Source organism: Malus domestica, chromosome 09, assembly GCF_042453785.1.
Source record: "Malus domestica chromosome 09, GDT2T_hap1".
NCBI classification, from domain to species: domain Eukaryota; kingdom Viridiplantae; phylum Streptophyta; class Magnoliopsida; order Rosales; family Rosaceae; genus Malus; species Malus domestica.
In genome coordinates this window covers 9,271,001-9,289,665 of record NC_091669.1, presented here as the reverse complement: position 1 = coordinate 9,289,665, position 18,665 = coordinate 9,271,001, and the positions used below count along the sequence as shown (strand labels likewise).

At 40.9% G+C, this 18,665-nt stretch overlaps 2 protein-coding genes across 2 annotated transcripts; both read right to left on the bottom strand.

Moving 5' to 3' along the window:
- Window positions 1-922: 922 nt before the first annotated feature.
- Window positions 923-1,870, bottom strand: LOC139187759 (pre-mRNA-processing-splicing factor 8A-like). Its single transcript, XM_070804340.1, has 3 exons — window positions 1,454-1,870; window positions 1,184-1,350; window positions 923-950 (listed from the first exon to the last, which is right to left on the bottom strand). The coding sequence occupies exons 1-3, from the start codon at window positions 1,868-1,870 to the stop codon at window positions 923-925; spliced, it is 612 nt and encodes a 203-aa protein (XP_070660441.1).
- Window positions 1,871-4,493: 2,623 nt separating this feature from the next.
- On the bottom strand, window positions 4,494-6,123 carry LOC103443000 (fasciclin-like arabinogalactan protein 2). Its single transcript, XM_008381783.4, has 2 exons — window positions 5,391-6,123; window positions 4,494-5,295 (listed from the first exon to the last, which is right to left on the bottom strand). Exons 1-2 carry the CDS (start codon window positions 6,084-6,086, stop codon window positions 4,645-4,647), a joined length of 1,347 nt encoding a protein of 448 aa, XP_008380005.4. The 5' UTR covers window positions 6,087-6,123; the 3' UTR covers window positions 4,494-4,644.
- Window positions 6,124-18,665: the final 12,542 nt, after the last annotated feature.

The window sequence follows — 18,665 nt, the reverse complement described above, 5'->3', positions numbered from 1 at the left end:
TGGGCTTTGCATGGCAGCCACACAATTGTTATAATAGCTAGACAATTCTAGCTTGTTCCCACCAACACACTCATGCTAGAAGATTCTAGCATATGCATGTTTTCTCCTTTGTTTCCTCATCATGGGCCAGTCCTTATTATTTGGGCTGGTGTTGCACTTTTAACATTGGCTTAATGGCATTGGCAAACTACTATCTCATCCAAATTCTGAGGGCATTAAAATATTTTAAAAAAGGGTTGGCATTTGGGCGGCTTAATTATTCAGCATTTCAGGCTATCCCAAACTTTAACTGTCATTTCAAGCTCAAGTACAGGAGAACAACTTATATGGCAAAAGTGAACCCTTATCATAGTGTCCCATACGATGACAAAAGTATACCGTTACTGTAGCATTCCGTGGCATGTAAGTCCTCCAAGTACAAGGTAGGTTTGGTTTTAAGATTGATCACGGAGTCAGACTTCAACTTATTTTTCAACTAAATTTGAGAATGAACCAAGTCATTTCATACGGTTCCAACAACAACCAAAAAACTAATTTCACTACTTGATGAAATCAAATAACAAGATTATTTACTAAATTCTATGAAACGAAGTTGAAGTCCTTTCATGTCCATACTAAAGCTAAGAACTTCCAGAGACTGCAAAGTAAAATATAGATAGAATAAATGAATACTTGTTTGGTAGAAAACGAAAACACGAATATATAGGAGGACCAGGTAAAGACAGCCCTTAAACCAAGAGTTCCTGCAACATAGACTCAAACTCAAAGACATCGAATACTATGTCTTGTACACAAAGCAGAGGGAAAGATCAACAATTAGGTAAAACAGAAAAGAAAATCAACATCCTTCAAATACATGTTACCGTTACATAATCAACGAAACAAATATATAAAAGTGCTGTGAAATTATAGTAATACCAAGTTACGAACCATAAACAGCCTTATAACGCCTGAATCATGAAGCAAAAATCATGTCACCGTGAAAAGCTATGAAGCGTGTTGCTACTTTATTATATGTAAAGACGTTTAGAGAAATTAACTCTCTTATTCATGTTGAATATGTAAGGAAGACTAACAAACGTTAAGAACAAAAGTCATATATTAAATTGAGGTATTTCAATATCCAGTAAAATACTTACTTCTACATGCAGTGATTAGGACAAAAGAACGGAGAAGGATTTACTCGAAGTGATCGTCACGACCTCCCTCTACTGTGGCACCTTCCTCCATGTTGCAGAACTCAAGGAAATGGATCGGGCAGTGGTCCTGGTGATAGTACTCCCTCAGCATCCCAAGCTTCATGTCATACTTCATGCTTGCTGTATGCCTCACCCCCATGAAGTTGTAGTTCTACGGGCCATTATCAGGAATCTTGAAGAATCCAAGAAACCAGTCGCTGAGAATCATCTGAGCTTTCTCAGAATGGGTTGGAAAGGTATCCTTGTGGATTAACTTTGCTTCCGCTGTCTCCTGTATTAGCACTACGTCCCCACTCATAACCCGCCAGAGTAAGCTTACATGCAGGCAACCAGCAAGAACCTGGAGTGAAGCTGCAGGTTAAAATGTTGCACTTCTCCCCATTCTCTTGCTTGGTGTTCTCCAGCCATGCGACATCCTGGAAAGAAAGCTGAGGAAGCTCATTTGGCTGCGTGTGCATCCACCCCAAAGGCTCTAAATCATTGAGGAAATCATTCTCAGAAAGAGCTGATGGCAGATGAACTTGCTGGTGCGTCCCCCACTGTGGTGGCATGACCATGCGTCGAATTTCCTTAACCCGAGGGTTGTCGGGTGGGCTTACACCGTGCAAGTAACCAGCAATTTGCATCATGCCTCTAGTGTGTCCACCAGAGAGGATTTTTCTCCAAGACATGGTACTGCTTAAATTCTGTGCGAACTCTCCACCCTTTGTCGTAAGCCAAAGTCTGCCGGTCCTTCTGGAACAAAGTAATTACATATGCGCGGTATTCCCATATCCCGTGACTCTTTCAAATCTTCTAGGGTTAGACGCCGATTTTGTGTCTGACCTTCCTGCCTAATTTCATTGCATATTCTGCCAAACACGTTGAGAACCTATAATTTCACTCTCCCATGGTTGTACGTAACGGGAAATATTTGGAATCAGCTGGTCCTCTTCATGACTCATTCCACTCCTAGAGTGTGTCACACCCAAATCTGTCTGTTGACTGTATCCGAGGTCACTTTGTGGAATCAATATATGACCCATAGATAACACGGCAAGCCCTTCAATTTCTTTTGTTGTGTAAAACATGACTAGTGGAAACCTGCTACGCATTTCGAATTCAATCCAATCTTAATACGAGTCTGAATTTATTTTCGCATTTAACCAGCAAATCAAGCAGCCTTTGTGTATGCACAGTCGTTTCACAGAAGTAAGTCATAAGACCGATAAGGGCCTTTTCCATTTGTTGACAATTTTTGTGAATATTGTGGTCCCTGGGGACATAAGGATCTGCCTCACACGATTCTCAAACACCTTCATGTGTCCATCATCAACTCGTAAGAAAGCAACGGCAGGCCTCTTCTTTGTCTTCTTATTCTGCAATTCTTTTGTGCTGCTAAATGCTTCTCGATTCATTTACCTAGGGAAGTATCTAACTTCAAAACGACACATGCTGAAGAGCAAATTTGGATTATTCTTGCTGTATCTCCCACTCTAAAGCTGTGATGCTTCAAGGGAGACGGTTCTTCATATCGAAGAAAACGCTTCTCCCAAGATTGGCATCATGGTTCATGAGCCTCATTATAGCATCTCTTGGCCAGCACTTCTAATTATTAAATCCGACCATATTTTCATTATTGGGATCCGGATGCTCAGTCAGATATCGCTGGATAAGGTCTCGAGCTCCCTCATGAGTGAAGCTGAACAACATATGCACCCTGTCCATGTACCGAGAGTAGAGCCTGATAGGATGCCGAGTCTCAACCTTTGTGTCCAATAGGTGGTGAACTCATTTGGCCTCTGTAGTCTAGAAAATTTTGGTAGTTTCAGCTCAATCAAGTTCTGTAGTCTGGAAAAATTTGGTAGCTAAGCGACGGAAACATGTGAGTCTTCTTTTGAGCCTTGGTTTCTGATGCAGCTCATTCAACAGAAAACACTTGAACAATTTCTGATATATCACACGAACTTTAACTGGATATGACGCAGGGCCATGCTCCTTGTACCATTCTAATAGCTGACAGCAACGACACTTCGAACGTGATTGCGCCGGTCAAATGGTATAAAACCTTGACTTTCCGGCTCTGCTCCCACGGCATCGGCATATTCTCGAGCAGCTTGTAAACGGCGTGAGGAATGAACTTGAGCGCCCCCAAATACACCCGCGTTTTTCATCTCTTTTCTCCAGCTTTTTTTTTTCCTTCCAAAATTTTCCTTAATCTTTTTTTCACAGCAGCTGAAACAACTTTACCTTCCTTTTCATCTAACTATCATAGACAATATTCACTCTCAGCTTCATAGCATGTGGGTACACAAAAGACGTGAAAACGCTCACAGCAAAGTTCAACCAAGAATTGAACTCTATTTTAATACCAAAGTGAAAATAATTTTTTTTTTTGATAAATTTAAAATTCTCTTGCAATTTCACATTTGTCAAATACAACTTCAGTCCAGAAGGAGGTATTTATAAGATTACAAAGGAGCAGTAATAGGAAGTAAATTAAACCAAACCTTTGTCCACAAGACCAATAAATCTAGACCAAATCAGATCCCTAATTAGATCAAAACAAATCTCTAAAATACTTTCTTTTATATTTTTCAACATGCAGTTGATTATAAAGTAGCTACAAAATTGCGTAACCTTCAAACACTTCAGAGATTTTTAGAGACAATAAATGTATAACCAATTTCGTGCTGCTTAAGGACTTCTAAATGCTCTAGAATTGCACAAGCACTTATTTTTAGCAAGGAAACATCAGCATTGTTTATGACCAACTGCGTGGTACTAGCGGACCATCAAACACTTCAAAACTATACAAGTACTTATTTTTAAAAAGAAAACACTCACACAAGGAAGCCGACTCTTTAGAGTCTCCCATTTGGGTGTCCGACACTACTACGCTCCAATCAACCATGAAGCCCTAGAACAATTTTTAAGCTGTCTGTGGAGACTGGTCTGCACCATCACTAGCAAAACATAGCAGTATGCCTAGTATGGCTTGCAATCTCCTCGCTCAGTTTCCTACAAGGCTTCAGGTTTATAAATAACCAAGTTAAACAGGAAAATCAATAACCCACACTTACTACTCATAATTAATTCTCTTTATTCAGATTCTCTCAAACTACTATTTTGACTTACGCATCGGAGATCCTTTGGCTGACAACCTCTCCTGATCTTTTGGTGTTCGTCAATTAGGCTATGGTGTTTATTATTTTGCAGTTGCGATTTCGTCAATCTAACTTTGTACGAAATTTGCATTCACAATACCCATACATAATCTTTAATACGAAATTTGCAAATCATTATACACCTTAATTTCACTTCACAACAATATTCTCTTTGTGTTTAAATGGTATAACATGCAAAATAATTGTAATAACACAATACATCTTTACAACATATTATTCACCAGATTAAATTAAAGAAATAAAAATCAATCACAAAAATAATACCCTTCTCAAACCAATCACAAAAGCAAAACCCCGACGCAAAAACTCAAAACAACCGCGACCAATCTCCCACCGTCCAATCCCGCAACTCCATTCTTCTCACTATCAGCCGTCTGATCTTCCGAATCATCCGATGGTGCCTCAGCCGAATCATCCACCTCCTTCGGTGCGGGAGCCACCGTCGCCTTAAACAGTTCCGTTGGCTGCAATACCTTGTTCACCTTATAAACCACCAACGGCTCCTGATCGATCACCGTCCCCGTGATCTTCGCCGTCACCACCTCCGTCTCCAAATTGACAACCTCACCGTCACTCTGAACCGTGAAATCGAACTTCTTCGCCTTGTCTGTGGCCAGCGTGTTGACGAGGCCGTTGTTGGATTTGAGATCCTGGAGGGACTGGTAGACCGGGACACCGTGGTAGAGCAGCAGCGACAGCTTCTGGGACGCCGTTAGTTTTTTGTACTTGGGGAGGAATGCGTTGACGACGGAGTCAGTCGGGCAGAACACCGTCAGGCCACCGTCGATGTTTGTCTCGAAGGTGAAGTCGGCTCCGGAAGCTTTGAGCAAGTCGGCGAAGGCTTTGCAGCCTTGCTTTGAGATGATGGCCGTTAGATTCAGCTGGCTTGGTCCGGCAGTTGGCGCCTCGGCTTCAGCGGAAGTTAGTACCTGAAAAAGGTAGTTGTTTCATGTTATATGTCGGTGGAGTAACATGGCAACGTCCACTAGCTGTACCTGTCCAGTGGACAAAATTAAACGTATACCTGACTGATTTGCAAGACAGAGATGTTGTACGGCATCTCCAGCACAGACTTGACATAGAAGGAGTTGAGTTTACCATCATTGTCTTCAGCTCCAAACCCGACTTTACCGCCCTTGAGGTTGGTGATGTTCACGTACCCGGAGGTCCCGGCCGCCACCCCTGTGGCCTGGAACATGCTGCTAGCCAAAGTGGTGCCGTGGGTGATCTGGTGAAGTTTCTTGGAGCCAAAGTAATCCACGAGAACATGGAGGGAGAGTACATTTTTTATGGTGTAAATCGGGAGTCCTTTGGAAATGAGGGATGACATGGCGGCATTGTCGAGGGCGAGGACGGTGATGGTCTGGCGGCGGTTGATCTCAGTGGCGAGGTGGGTAAGGCTGAGGTAGTGGTTGAAGGTGGTGAGGGAGGGGTGCTTGTCGAGTATGCGCGTAATGTTGTGCGCTTGGGACGTTGAGGATAGGAGGAAGAGGAAGAGGGCAGAGAGGGCTAGGGTGGCGGTGATGGCTGATGGTTTCTGCATGGTGGAATGTAGAGGGGATGAATGGAAGGAAGGAGGTGTGTGGTTATATGCGATAAGTGATGAGTGATGGGCAAGCAATGTAGTAGCTAGTGCTGTACAGTGGTGTTTAATGTGGTGTATACGGTCCTTCAAAATGTTGCCAGCTTGGTTTAGGTAGGGATGGATGGATGAGGGCATATAATGTATTAGTGGGCCCTTGGGATGATAATTGCATTTATATAATTGTGAGTTTATGAGATTATACCTTACCTTTACGTATAGAACGCACATTATATATGGTAACATCAGTCACTCACGCTCACATGTATAACAATGATTCATTTTAGAAAGAAACTTACAATGAAAATGTAATTGTGGTGGTATGTTTAGTTAATTACGCATTGTCATGCATTTTAACTTTCGCACACAATAGTGTATGATTGACTTAAATACAATTATACTTACGTATTTGTTGTATGAAAGTTCTTCTCATCATGCCTTACAAATACGTGGACGACTAATGCTAGCACTCTTACAAAGAGACGCGTGCATAGCATTCCGGGCTAATAACATGATGTCAAGTGAAAAAGTTAAAATAAACAGTATCGTGTTATTGGTTTAAGGTGTCGCAGTTGCATACTATAAGTGTAGGTAAAGGGTAATCACCTAGCTAGTAGTCACCAGAGTTAACAACAATGTTGCCTAGAGGATGTTTAAGTTCCTAAAAAGAGCAATGATTGGAATTTGAAGCTGTGATTGAACCATACTGGTTAAACATGAAAGCCATGGGTCAGGCACTTAGATTAATAAGAGAAAAATGATTGAATTAGTTGATACATGATTTTCCAAAGATCAAGCTGGTTAATAACATAGAATCATAGATTTGAATATAATTAAGGACTTTTATTCTTCCTATGGGTCCCTAAATTTGAAAAATGGGATGTCAAAACATAATTATTTTGATATAATTTTGAATATAAAGTAGATAAAATGGCAGCATCATTGTCCTCATGCATACGGCCAAGCAAGTAATTATGCTAATCCAGGAGGTGATTAAGCTATATAATAATCCTGATTAGCCAAAACAAACAAACAAAAAGGAATTAAATTAAGCTAACAACGTGTGTCGGCAGAAGTATACTCCAGAAAAGCCAGATTGGTTTGAAGAAAGAAACTTGTGAGAGGTTGGACTACATGGACACCGACGCTTGATCTCCTTAACAAAAATACAAATATACAAAATAAATAAACGTATAAAAAGATTCAATAATATTATGATAGTTAGCATTTTATTTTCAAACATATTTTTTATGGTTGCATTGTCTTCTCTCTAACAAGTGAAATTAATTTTTCTTTTGTTGGCGTTTTCTATTTGTGTGTGAATATATTAACTTAATTTATCCTCGCACTATGAATATATTAATCAACTTTTTCAGCTGCAGATTGAAGGGAATGAACTTCTGTACAGAAAAAGAAAAAAGGAAATTAAAGTAGGTGATTATTGGCTTGTTTAGTGGGTGTAGTGCAGGTATATATTGTAGGACCTTGCTGAAGTTGAGTGATGTATGGGGGCACACCACAGGATACTTGATAATTTTTTTTTTTTAAATACAAGGATATTAGTAATTAAAAGGATTTTGTTGCTGAAGAGTTAGCCAACTGAGTCTCTCGCATATGTTGGATACGGTCTATTTTGAGCAAACTTCATCTTTTTTAAAGCAATTATTATTGTCTAATATTTCTAGAATTTCTCAACCTCGCCACATTATCTTGTAATTTCTCTCTTGTCGGGTTTTTGCCCTTTTGTTTAACCAAAAGAAAAAAGGCCCGATGTTTTAAACTTTAGTGGAAAAAGAAAAGGCCACAGGAAAAGAAAAAGCAACAAAGGTTTTCATAAAACTCGTCAAAATTTCATAATCTTGCTAAATTGTTATGAATGGGCTACACAGTGATCTAGGGCTCCTTCGATGACGCAATTGTTGTTTGGTAAAGTTACTAATGTTAAGACTGGAGTTCTTAAATTAGATAATATTCTAATATATCGTGTATTCTAAGTTTTATTTTGAGCGGTAAAACTTTCTATAGTTAGTTTGGAATTGGTCCTTATTCAATTTTAACCACCAAACGAGTGTTGAAGATAACAACAATCTATGCTCATTAAGTTTTGGCTACGGAGCCCAATCAACCTTACTTCATTGATATGCCAAGATGCCACCAACTATAATTGAGTTACAGCATGTATACCTTTATACTACAAAGTTATTTCTCTACTTATTCTTCTTCTTGTTTTGATTGTTTGGGTTGAGAATTTCATGTCTTTATGACATACCGAGGAATTTTAGACACAGTCATGCATGCAAAACAGAAAGATTGACCAAAAAATAAAAGAAAGATTATATAAAGGGATATCAATTCAGATTCTCTTCGGGTCTTTGACGGATTAGAGTTTGGGCCTTTCAAGAGAGCGAGAAAGAGATATGGGCTGTTGAAGACCTTGATTTTGTATGAGGTCAGTCAGTGGAATGAACTAATAAGGACGACATGACTTAAATTGAGTGGCTTGGAGACCTTGATCTGTCGGCTCCAGACACAGACATCCAGAAAAAATCTAAATTCAAGGGATATAAACTGAGTAGATAAGTAGATACAATGCAGATATCGGAGACGGATTCACAAATAACTACTCTTTGTTGTAAATGTTTTGTTTATGTCTTTGTATGTGACCATGCAATTAATACATTTCAAATCCATCTATATAATGGGTTCCTTAGATTTAGACCTTTACAACTCTTAAATTCTTGATAAAAACCCACATGTATGATATATAACTTCTAAATAAAACCCAAATTTTGAATATGATGTCATGTTGAATAAAAGGCGTCCATGCATTTGTGTTTATTTACAAAATCATGCCACCATATCTCTCATACGTTTTAATTTTGTATGAACTCCCCCAATCCAAAACCTAATTAGATCAACTATATGCGGACATATATTCTACATTATGTATACTAATAATACCATAAAAAGAAGTAGGTAAATTAATTTTGTTAAAAATTAAAAAAGAAGATACATTAACTTTGTAAAAATTCAAAGATAGGCACATTATTTTCATATAAAATAAACAGTAGATAAGTTATTTTCATATTAGGTAAATTATTTTCATATATATAATTATACAGTAGGTAAACTACTTTTATAAAATTAAACAATAGATATTGTTGAAATTAAACACTAAATTAGGTATATTCAAATTGAAATATATTGTTGAAATTAAAAATATTTCCAAATCAGTTCCTATATCTAGAACCAGATTTCATGGCTACAATATCTTGCCAAATTCAATGCACGTGATCAATTAAAACGTAATTACAAGACCTTTCCATACTGGCTTAGATGAGGGTATATTAGGAATCCAAAAAATATAAAACTGACACGCACACTTAATTTGGTAAGTTGCTTAGTTGGATTCTAATTATTGGGTTTTATTCAAATAAATATGATATGACGGGTTATAGGCTAAAAAAAAAGAGTTTGGAGGGGGAAAGTTAAATTTTCAGGTAATGGGTATATCCTCAATCTTTTGGTATTTGCAAATCCTCGTCCAAACATATGGCTACAAAACAAGCAGGGGATCAATTAACTGTGGAAAAATTGTCTTTGCAGAAGGAGCAACCCAACACAAGGAGTTTAACAAGTCAAAATATTCTGTCTCAGTTCTTGGAGGATTAGAGGCCATGAGCTGGAGGGACAATATCAGACCAGGCAATGGGGAAGAGAAGGTGTTTCTGAATTCATCTGGAAAGATTACCTACACCAAATTCACAATTAACAAATTAGGAATCCAAAAATTGCAAGTTTTCAACTTGTAAAGATACTGCACTACTTAAACTGATGAAAGAAAAAACAGATACGAACGTATCTTACAGTTGCAAACGATGAGGGTTACATTTTTGGAGCAAGCAAACTCTTTTAGAAAATCTGCCAGTGTAGGGGAATATTTCCATGGCCCATTGAAGGCGTTGAGTAAATTGTCTTCGTCCCAAAATTCGTTCAGTGAGATGGTGGTCTCCCTTAAACTTGGAGCTTTCAGAGAAATTTTGGACTTCAAATAACCAGAGAAGTCAAAAGAAACTAGATTTGGAGCAGTGATTGTGGCTTTCAAACTATCATGACTTCCATATATATGTAATCGTTTTAGGTGCTGAGCATGAACAACAATATGCTTCGAGTTGCAGGAATCATACAACATTATACTCTCAAGGAGCGAAAAGCTCGATGAAATAAACGTAAAAGGTTCAAGATTCGGAGCATCCCAAACTACAATAACCCGAGCATTGCAATGCTTAACTTCCAAGAACTTGAGACTAGAACTCACAAGATTAATGTTATCGTCTTTTTCAAAATAGGAGGAAGTTCAAGACAAATACTCAATGGAAGGGCACTCCTGAATTAAGAAAAATAGAGCATCACTTTCGAAGCGCACGGCTTTGAAGCTCATAGTTTTCAAAGAGGGAAGAAGGCTTCTATGCATAGTCTCCTCATTACTTGTGTGCATGTTCTTTATTCTCATGTACCTCAAACTGAGAGTAGTTAAAGATTTTGCATCAAGAAAACTCATTCGAGATAAGCAGTAGTAGTTTTGCATCGAGTCCCAATCGCTCTGAAATAATCTACCTAGGGTTCTGTCTAACTCTTTGATGTTTCTCTCAAATGAGCAACTCAACAACTTATCTACGATATTGGCGTCCTCTTTGTACAAGTACCCTGTCATGTGAACCCTAAGTTTATCTAATGTATCTTTCCTTTGCTCATCCTTCTCAAAGAGTTCCAGGCATTTCTTCAAGATGTTGATGAACTTTCTGTGTTGATCATGATCAAGATTTTCGTCATCACGACCCTCATCGAAATCTAATATGGAGCCCGAACACCACACGAGGTCCCATTGCTTGGAAAGAAGGGAACTTTAACGAAAAACTCCCGATAATGTTCACTTTAACGAAAAACCATATTTTTACACAAAAAAATCAATCATAGTACTATTCACTTTACCCTTTATTTTGTCCTTGTCGTTAAAACTCAAAGTTTTCAAGCTCTTTTCATTAGTTTTCTTTGAAAGAAAGCTCATCTGGACAGCAGCTTTAGCGGGAAGGACTTGGATGATGTTTTGGATGACAAGGTCAGGCAAGTGAAACCCTAATGGCTGACGACGGCCACGGCCGTTTTGGTTATGATGGAGTTTGGGTTGCGGATTTTTTTCTCTCTTTTGCGAATGCATGCGTGAATGCCGACGGTAGCAAAAGAGGGTGTTTTATAAGCATTAAGGAATTAATATCCTTTTTCAACCATAAAAACAGGAATTAATATCCTTTAGCTAAAAGGAATAGAAAACCTTGACCTATAAGCAAATACAAAACCTTGTAGTTTTTGGTTTGGCTCGATCTTCGGGGAGATGTAAAATGCCTTGAACAACTTAAAACCTTCTAAAAGGGTAATACTAGGTCGACCAAATTTTTAAGCTAAATGATTTAGTTGTTAATGATTGAATTATTAAGTAAGTGTTAATTACCATGTTATTTCTTACTTATGACCAGTGGCGGAGCCACATGGAGACTAGGGTAGTCCAGGGCCCATCCTGGAAATAAATTTATATTGATTATGTAGTAATTTTTGTAGTAATGTGCATGTGGTGTGTTGGTATGTCAGGTTTTAAAGGTTTCATTAGGTCCTGGGGTCGATGCCAGTTGACAGAAAGCTACTTTTTTGTATTTTTTTTACCATATATAACTACCCTTCTGCTAACATTCTGATTTCTTTTAAACCAATTATTTTTTTGTTAGTTCATATAAAACAAGGTATATATATTCGGGAGGAAGATTGAATGATATTTTAAAAAAAGTATCGTAATAATAGCTTATTTTTTTGTTAGTTCATATAAAATAAGGTATATATATTCAAGAGGAAGATTCAATAATATTAAAAGAAAAATATCGTAATAATAGTTTGAGCTAGTGTTGATCCTAAAAACTACCAAGCCTACGTGGTGCGCTGGCCAAGTAATCTATGAGCTAACTACGTCATTCGGTTGAATGCGGGGCATGCCAATTCGTCGGCCGAGCTTCGGCCGAGGAGTAAAAATATGCTAATGTTGTGTTGAGTGCGCAGCCGACTTCTGCGTCTTACGATTGCGACCGAGGAAGGAACACGTCTCGGCCTCTTGGGTTCTCGAACTTGAAGACAAGGCTACTATTCTTATGAAGATCACAAATCGTCGTCGGCGGCGGATTCGGTCACAGTGATGGTATTCGTCAGAGTAAACTCACACCGAATCGACACCAAAGTGTAAGGGCACAAGCACTCGAAGCGGATATACGTCTTAACATAAACGTGGTTCGACCGTCAGAATGCCGAACTCTAAATCCCACTTGAGAGTATCCAATCATAAACTAACTCGGCGTGCAATGTGTCGAGCCTAATAAACTGTAACATCTCACTTCGTCAAGAAAGCTAATGAGATGACCTCGACCAATAAGGATTCGGGAATCCTTTTCGACCGAGACTTTGATAGATAACCAGTCACCCTCGACGCAGTGCTATCTATGTCGACTAAAGATGCTGCGAGACCGGCTGGTTCTATGATGACAGTGTTATCTGTGCCGACTGAAGATATCACCGGTTGCCTTCACAGTGTTGTTTATCCAAACTGAAGGTGTATCAGGGAAAAAAGAAAAGGAAAAAATCTCAAGGTTGTTGAGAAAATTTGCGCAGGGCAGTTGTGTGTTGAATTGGAAAGGGTTTGAACAATGCACAACCATCTCTATTAATAGCATCAGGTACTTTCTAGATCGATTTAAAACCCTACTCGGATTAGGATTTCTTCTTCTAATCAAACACCATCTCGACCAGTCATATTTTCACTATGACTTTGAACCTAATCCTTTATTAATCCGGATTCACTTCTGGGTTATTAATATCCATATCTTGCCGAGACTCCTTATTGTGCTAGAATTCAGTTACTCGTCTCGCAGTATGACTTGACCGACCTAGGTTAGGAAGCCCATGAACTAAACGATCCACGATAACCTTTTCGTAAGGCCTTCCGGGCCAAGAATAAATCTCGGCCCAAACCAATATTTTGGGCCTAAACATTGCCCCCTCGCTTCTGAAGACTTTTTCGGCCTGAAGTCTATGGCCGAGCCCTGACCTTGAAGAAGCGACACCAGGCTCTATCTCCCGAGGTGCATTTATGAAGCACGATTGCACGATCTTGCTCTCGTCAGATATCTCACCAAGTGTCATCTTCTCAGCATGACCTGAAGTGTCCTTTCATCATTACCCATTGATCCGCGAGATTTTTGAATTCCTCATGACGTGTGGATGTCCAAACGTCCTCAAATCATTATACCTGTCGCCGCATGCCATCATGCAATCTCAATTTGTGAATCTTTCGGTACCCTCGAGATCGTGCGAACACCAAAACGTCATTTCTTCATAAAATGACGTCGTCATGATATCATCATGACCCCTTAATCTGTGATTTTTTTGGTTCTTTCGCATGGGTCTGTTAATATTCTTCATCACTCCATAATTATTAGCGATCTTCCCGATCACTCTCCCCGTTTGGTCTTTCATTCCACGAGTCTATAAATACCCGGCCTTCTATTATTCATTTTTTACGTTTTCAAATTTTCCAAACTTTCTCTTATTCAAAAGATTAAAAGAAAATCCCCTGACTTTCTCCCAGAAAGCCTTCAAAACCATTCCAATGGCCTCCTTCATCTCCAAGCTTTCTAAGGAATGCGACAAATGCGGGACAATCATCGACCAACGCTCAATCAAGACTCTGCACTTTGAGAACGACATGAACACCCCCCACCAAATCCTTGGTCCACTTTTTAAGGATGCAGTGCCACCAGCTATCACTAAACTCTTCAAGGAGTAGTGTCTAACACCCCTACTCCAAGGGTTTGAATGGTTGAGGTGGGATTCAGCAAAACCCCAAGGCTCCTGGCCCTCGACCACTACGACCTGGGCAACCTGGGTTGCACGGATGGGAAAGATATTCGGCGAGCAATGGAAAGCTCTTGGCATTTATGATGCCATTCGTCTTTCGTCTATGGAGCTCGTCGTGGATAAGGGGCTTCTTATGGCAGCCTCAAGCTTCTGGTGCTCAGCCACCAACATTATGGTCTTTCCCCTCGGCCCCATGGGTCCTACTATCCTCAACATTATAGCGATCCTAGGGACTTCCCCTTTTGGCATCCCGGTTAACGCTACCCTCTCCGGGTACCCATTGACCATCGACCTGAAAACACTTTTCAACGATCGGGCCATCGAAACGCTGAGCAGAGAGGGTCAAGAACCCTCAAAGGAAGAAGTTCAGAAACTTTATAAGAACTTCCTCAATTATAACACCCTTTACCTCCACTTTGCTGGCCGAGGGGAGGAGAACATACGGCAGGGAGAACACGAAGCCTTCCTCTTCTACTGGTATAACAAATTCATTTGTTGTACCAAGTCCAACAAATGCTTGGTCGAGAACATGCCAGTGGCCGAAGCCCTGTCTAGCGGTCATACCCTGGCGCTTAGTCCAGCCATTATTGCCCATCTCTTGCGCTATTTGGCCCAGATGACCCATCACAAGATCGACCCACATCAGAATGGCCCCCTCTGGGTATTCCAACTCTGGCTGTAGGTTTATTTTGCCACCATTCGGCCAAAGCTTGCCAGCTTCTCAACTACTGAAGCGCTCGGCCTTCAAGTGGCTTTTCAACTAGTACCTCCTCACCAAGCTGAAGACGTGTTTAGATACTTCTTCGGCCTTGATACCCTTCCGACGATGAATACTTTATCTGCCATCGTCGAGAATATCCTTTGTCGATCAAACTTCTCACATCAGCATGGAGTGCAGATGATGATGTTGATCTCCGCCAATCCTAGGGGTCGTTTGTGCTTACCCGCGACCTTTCTCTTAGGTGTAACGCGTACCGAGCAAGTTGGGAAGTATATCACCCCCAATTCACTGCTCGACAACTCGGCTATCTTCAGGGTTGCCCAGTGCCTCTTCTTACCTCTCGTTCCCTGCTAATCCGAGGACGTATATCTGGCTCTTCAGAGAAATAGTGCAAGGATGCCAAAAAGGAGTTTCAAGAACAGTGCCAAAAATTCCGCCTTCGACCAACAGTTCCAGAATCCCTTAGCATTGACACTTTCGGTGATTGGTGGGAAGAGTATACCCAAAACTTTTTGGGGGCGTTTGTTGCGCCGGACTATCTCGGACTGGACTAGCTTCAAGGACTAAGCTGGACTGGCTTAGACTAGACTAAGCTGGACTAACTTAGTGAAGCGTTTGGTGCAGTGTTGGACTAAGAAGCTGGATAATAACAAATTCTAATATTATATTATTTAATATATAAATTATTAATATTTTATTATGATCTAGGTGACCGGAGATGACGAGGAGTCTATCGGGAGTGGTTGTTGAGCATGACGATGACAAGAGATGATAGTCTTAGCTAGTCTTATGGTTATTGGGGGGTCTCGATAAGACCTCTTAGTGAAGGGTTTTGTCCATGCTAGTCCCCTTTAGTCTCATTAATGTTAGTCCCAGCATAGAACAAACACAGTATTGGACTAACAGCTAGTCCAGTCCAGTCCAGTCCCACTTAGTGAGGGCAAACAAACGCCTCTTTTTAGTGCTTTGGTCGAAGACGTTCTGAACTAGATCTTCGATGGTCAACCCAATAAGGCTTCTGCCCCCCAATCTCAAGGTAACGGTCCATTTCTACCTTCTTCCTTCGACTTTGAACTCTACTAATTTGCTTTTGCTTTAAAAGGCAAAAGTTGTCATTGCGGCGCAGCTAGAAAAAAATCGACCATTTCCAAAAGGGCTATGACTGCCACGCAAGCCTTGCTGAGCAAACAGCCTCGTCAAGAGGTCGAGACGGCCATCGAACACCCTCAACCCATAAAACGGGTCAAGAAGCTGGTGAGGAAAGGAGAATAGGAGATTTATGTTATCTCCAGTCAAACTACGGGAACGACGGCTCCTAGTGTTTCCCCTTCTACCCCTGTCGTCTAAGCTTCGACAGAGAAACGGCCAATTCTGGCCAAAGAAACCGCCCATGTACGGCCTATTTCTCAAGTTGTTGGACCAGTTATTGCTCCACAGGTTGAGGCATCTGCAGCTTCGGGGTCAGCTGTTGCGCTTGTCTTGGAAGGGGCGGCCCCCTTGGCCGAGAAAAATCTTCCCGAAAATCCAAAGCACACTGTAATCGTTCTAGAAGACAGCGACATGAGCGATGAGATTCCCTTAACGAGTCACCTTCAACCACGTAATCCACCTCCCCCTATGTTCTAGGCTGTTGTCCAAGTCAGCCCTTCTGCGGCTGATCGTGGCAAACGACCTGCCGTAGAGCCAGAAGCGATGGCGGAAACACCCGTTTATCCGCAAGACCAGAACCTCAACATTCCTCTGCAATAAGCCACTTCGGCCTTCGTAAGTACCCCTACCGCTTTTCTTTGGTTACTTTTCTGCCTTAGAACTCTAAACCAGGAAGATACCAAATGTCAGGTGCCTACCCATTCTTTTCATCGAAATTTCTACGCGCCGAAAAGGGTTATCTATATTTCTTAGCTGCCGAAGTGGCCATCGAACGTAGATAACCTCCATCAGCCGCGTGAACTGAGAAGCAGTCTAAGACACTGGGCTCGGCCATTAGGTTTTTTAGGTTCAAGCAACGAACCTGAAGATATGGCCGAAGTCTCCTCTCAGCAGGTTTAAAACAAAAACCTTCTTGCTATATTCTTTCATGATTTCCTTATGCTTAAACTGATTTTTGTGTGTGAAGTCTTCATGGGAAGTCGAGTTTAAAGCTCTCTTGTCAAGCACTTCTGGAGCAGCTGGCCCTTTGGCTACTACAACTGAACCTGCCAATTCAGCTGCTCTGGTTCGGCTGTAATGAGTTTTATCTCTTTCAGCGTCACAAGTCCTTGAGTGCAAAAGTCTTGATTTATTGAGTGCCTGCCTAAACAACCTCGAAACAGATGGTCAAATAAGCATCGAGGCTGTCGTTCAGGCGTTGTTCGCCTTGGAGCGAGTTTGGGAATACTTTAGTGTCATCGAGAACGCTCTTCGGGCTGATAATGATTTGAAAGCTGCCATGGCCATCCAAGACACTTTTCGTCTGAAGATCGATACTTTAAAGGCGAAAGGGGAAGCCTTGGCCGACCTCGACCGTCAAATGGCCGAATTGGCAAAATGAAGGTCGCCTATTGCTTCTTAGCTTGCAAAGGACTTCGAGTCGAGCGGCAAATATTGTTTAACCGAGTATGTGGCGAACGCGAAGCGAGTCGAGCAGCTGAAGATGGACAAGAAGAACCAGCAGGCCAAGGTTATAATGGGCGAGGTGCGGTGGCTGGAGCTGAAGGCCCTTCTTGGAACTCTTCTTCATTCATCACCCTAAAATGATTTGACTGTAAACCAGCTTATTAATGAAATGAAACGAGTTTTTATTCTTGCATCTCCCATGTGACTGGGTAATATTTCTTTAAGAACTTTCCATTAATTGGCAACCTATGAATAAAATCGATTCAATCTCTAAGATGGTATGCCCCATTGCCGAGGACTTTATGGACAACGAACAGTCCTTCCCAGTTCGGTGACCATTTACCGAACCTAAGGTCTTTAATTCCCATGGGTAAGACAGTTTGCCAAACTAATTCTCCCTCGCTGAACATTTTTTGTTTAACCCTTTGATTATACGCTCGCTCGGTAATTTTCTTTTGTGCCACTAGAGGGTTGTAAGCGTCAAGCCAATCTTCTTCCAAATCTTCTAACTCTTGTAACATGGCCTGGTTGTATTCGGCGTTGGACAAACTACTCTGCTCGATCACGCGTAAATAATTTACACTTAGCTCGATTGGTAACATCGCGTCATGTCCATAGGTTAATGCATATGGGGTGGTCCCCGTTGCCGACCGGGGTGAAGTCCGGTATACCCATAAGGCTTCATTCAATTTTAAATGCTACATGCCAGGTCTTTGTTTTATCAATTTTTTGAGAATACCGATCAAAACCTTATTACTTGTTTCGGCTTGTCCATTCGTTTGTGGATAGTATGGTGTGGACTGCTCAAGCTGAATTTTTAAGCTCGCCGTATACTCTTTGAACCTTTCGGCAGTGAAAACTGTGCCATTATCAGTTATGATCGTTTCTGGTACGCCGAACCTGGTCACAAAATCGCAAACCTCCTTGGATGTTAATTCGAAGTATGATTTTGCTTCGACCCACTTAGTGAAATAATCTGTTGCCATGAGTATCCATGCATGTTTCGCTGCTCCAGAGGATGGTGTGATTTTGCCGATCATGTCCATTGCCCATCCTTTGAACGGCCAAGGTTTGGTGACTGAATGAAGTAATTCGGTTGGGGCCCTTTGGATGGGTCCATGAATTTGACACTGGACGCATCTTCGTGCATACTCGATACAATCTTTCAATATGCTTGGCCAAAAGTAATCGTGTCGGTGAAGTAGCCAACGCATCTTGCGTCCTGATTGATAGGCTCCACAAATTCCTTCATGTACCTCTGTGATTGCTTGGGCGGCTTCTTGTGGGTCGAGGCATAACAGTAATAAACCGTCCTCGCCTTTTCAATACAACTCATTCTGGTATAAGACATAGTTTGTGGCATAGACCTTTGTCTTTTTGTCGTGTTTGCCTCCGGGATTATCAAGGTATTGCATAATTGGCCTTCTCCAGTCGTTTGGTAGCATCTC

Coding starts and splice junctions, on each gene's coding strand:
- LOC103443000 (XM_008381783.4), bottom strand. CDS start 6,086: ATGCCCTCATCCATCCATCCCTACCTAAACCAAGCTGGCAACATTTTG. Junction 5,296..5,390: donor CTGTCTTGCAAATCAGTCAG/GTATACGTTTAA, acceptor TACCTTTTTCAG/GTACTAACTTCCGCTGAAGC.
- LOC139187759 (XM_070804340.1), bottom strand. CDS start 1,870: ATGTCTTGGAGAAAAATCCTCTCTGGTGGACACACTAGAGGCATGATG. Junction 1,351..1,453: donor CAGGAGACAGCGGAAGCAAA/GTTAATCCACAA, acceptor AATGGCCCGTAG/AACTACAACTTCATGGGGGT. Junction 951..1,183: donor GGTCGTGACGATCACTTCGA/GTAAATCCTTCT, acceptor TTCATGATTCAG/GCGTTATAAGGCTGTTTATG.